The 1,280-nt window shown below is 40.9% G+C and overlaps 1 protein-coding gene across 1 annotated transcript; it reads right to left on the bottom strand.

Annotated features, from left to right (window-relative positions):
• Positions 1–1,280, bottom strand: LOC146709611 (caveolin-2-like). Its single transcript, XM_085458045.1, has 3 exons — positions 1,128–1,280; positions 364–551; positions 1–157 (listed from the first exon to the last, which is right to left on the bottom strand). Exons 1-3 carry the CDS (start codon positions 1,278–1,280, stop codon positions 1–3), a joined length of 498 nt encoding a protein of 165 aa, XP_085314171.1.

The following is a 1,280-nucleotide window of genomic DNA, read 5'->3' as shown; positions in this document are numbered from 1 at the left end:
TCAGTTTTCATCTTTTGCCAGAAGGATGGTGACTTGACCACAGCACTTTCCAATACTGGTAAAGAATGGACTGATAAAAATGTTCAGTATGCTGGCCCACACAGTCTGAACCCAGCGCATATTGATGAGAAGGAGCTGCACACATGGCACGATCAACCTGAAGGACACAAAGAAGAGGACAAAATATGAGCTCATTTAATAAAAAGGAAGTGAAAATCATTTTGGACTCCTGGATAGAGTCCCCTGAATGTATCAGAGAAAACGTGACAACCATTTCTGCCTAAAGATTCTTACTTAGCAGAAAACTAGTGCAGCTATTCAGTCTTGTCTGTAAGTCTGCTTGTCACAGTGTAAGTGTCCTACCAGATATGCAGGCAGCTGAGCACAGCAAAGAGGAGCCCTGCTGCCAGTGAGACTGGCACAGCCAGCAGGAGAGAGATGAATCGGTAGCACCATAGTCTGGATACCTCAAACAGGGCGTGACTCCATAGCCACACTTTATCAAAGCTCCGCACAGAGGGGGGTTCTGCAATCACATCCTCAAACATGACCTCCAGACACAAACAGGGAGACTGTAAGTGATTCCTATGCTGGCATGAATGCCGTTTGCATGTTACAAATATCAGAAAATGATCATGAGAGATGAGGTAAATGAATGTGTTACTGTATCAGAGAAACAAAACAATACTTTATAACAGTGGTCCAAAACTATTTCTGCCATGCTCTCCCTCAGATTCCAGTAAAATTTCAATACACTCACTCCACAATTTTTATTAATGACTAACAATAAAAAATCATTTACATGTCACTAATAGCACTATTAGAGTGTGTGCATATGTCCACTTGAGGTCAGTATTGGGAAACACATTATTATTATTAAACTGGTAATTCCTCTTTCATTGAGTGGAAATTAAGCATAAGGAAAGTTTTCAACAAGGACTGAATTTATCCAAACTGGATAACAATTTACTCTTACAAACTTTTTAATTGGATGAGTCACGTGTACAACAACAGCTTAATAACTAAATCTGAAACACAGATTTAGTTACTAAGATTTAGTGCTCCCTGTCTCGTGTCCTGTACTGTGTATTCTCTGCTCATGTTTCTGCTGGTTGCACATTGGTTACCTTAAGACTGCTGTTGACTTTTTTGGGATCCCTGTCATAAATCACAGGCCTCGTGTCACTGTGGATGAAGTCCAGAGCTTCAGAGTGAACATCCACCTTTACTTCCAGCAGTTCCCCCAATGGTCTCTTGTCTTTCAATCTTTCGTCCTCCAT

Source organism: Copadichromis virginalis, linkage group LG5, assembly GCF_057382275.1.
Source record: "Copadichromis virginalis isolate Kocher_CV1m ecotype Utaka linkage group LG5, C_Virginalis_male_GT1.1, whole genome shotgun sequence".
Taxonomy (NCBI): domain Eukaryota; kingdom Metazoa; phylum Chordata; class Actinopteri; order Cichliformes; family Cichlidae; genus Copadichromis; species Copadichromis virginalis.
The sequence above is the reverse complement of the archived record's forward strand: the minus strand, read 5'-3'. Positions and strand labels throughout refer to the sequence as shown.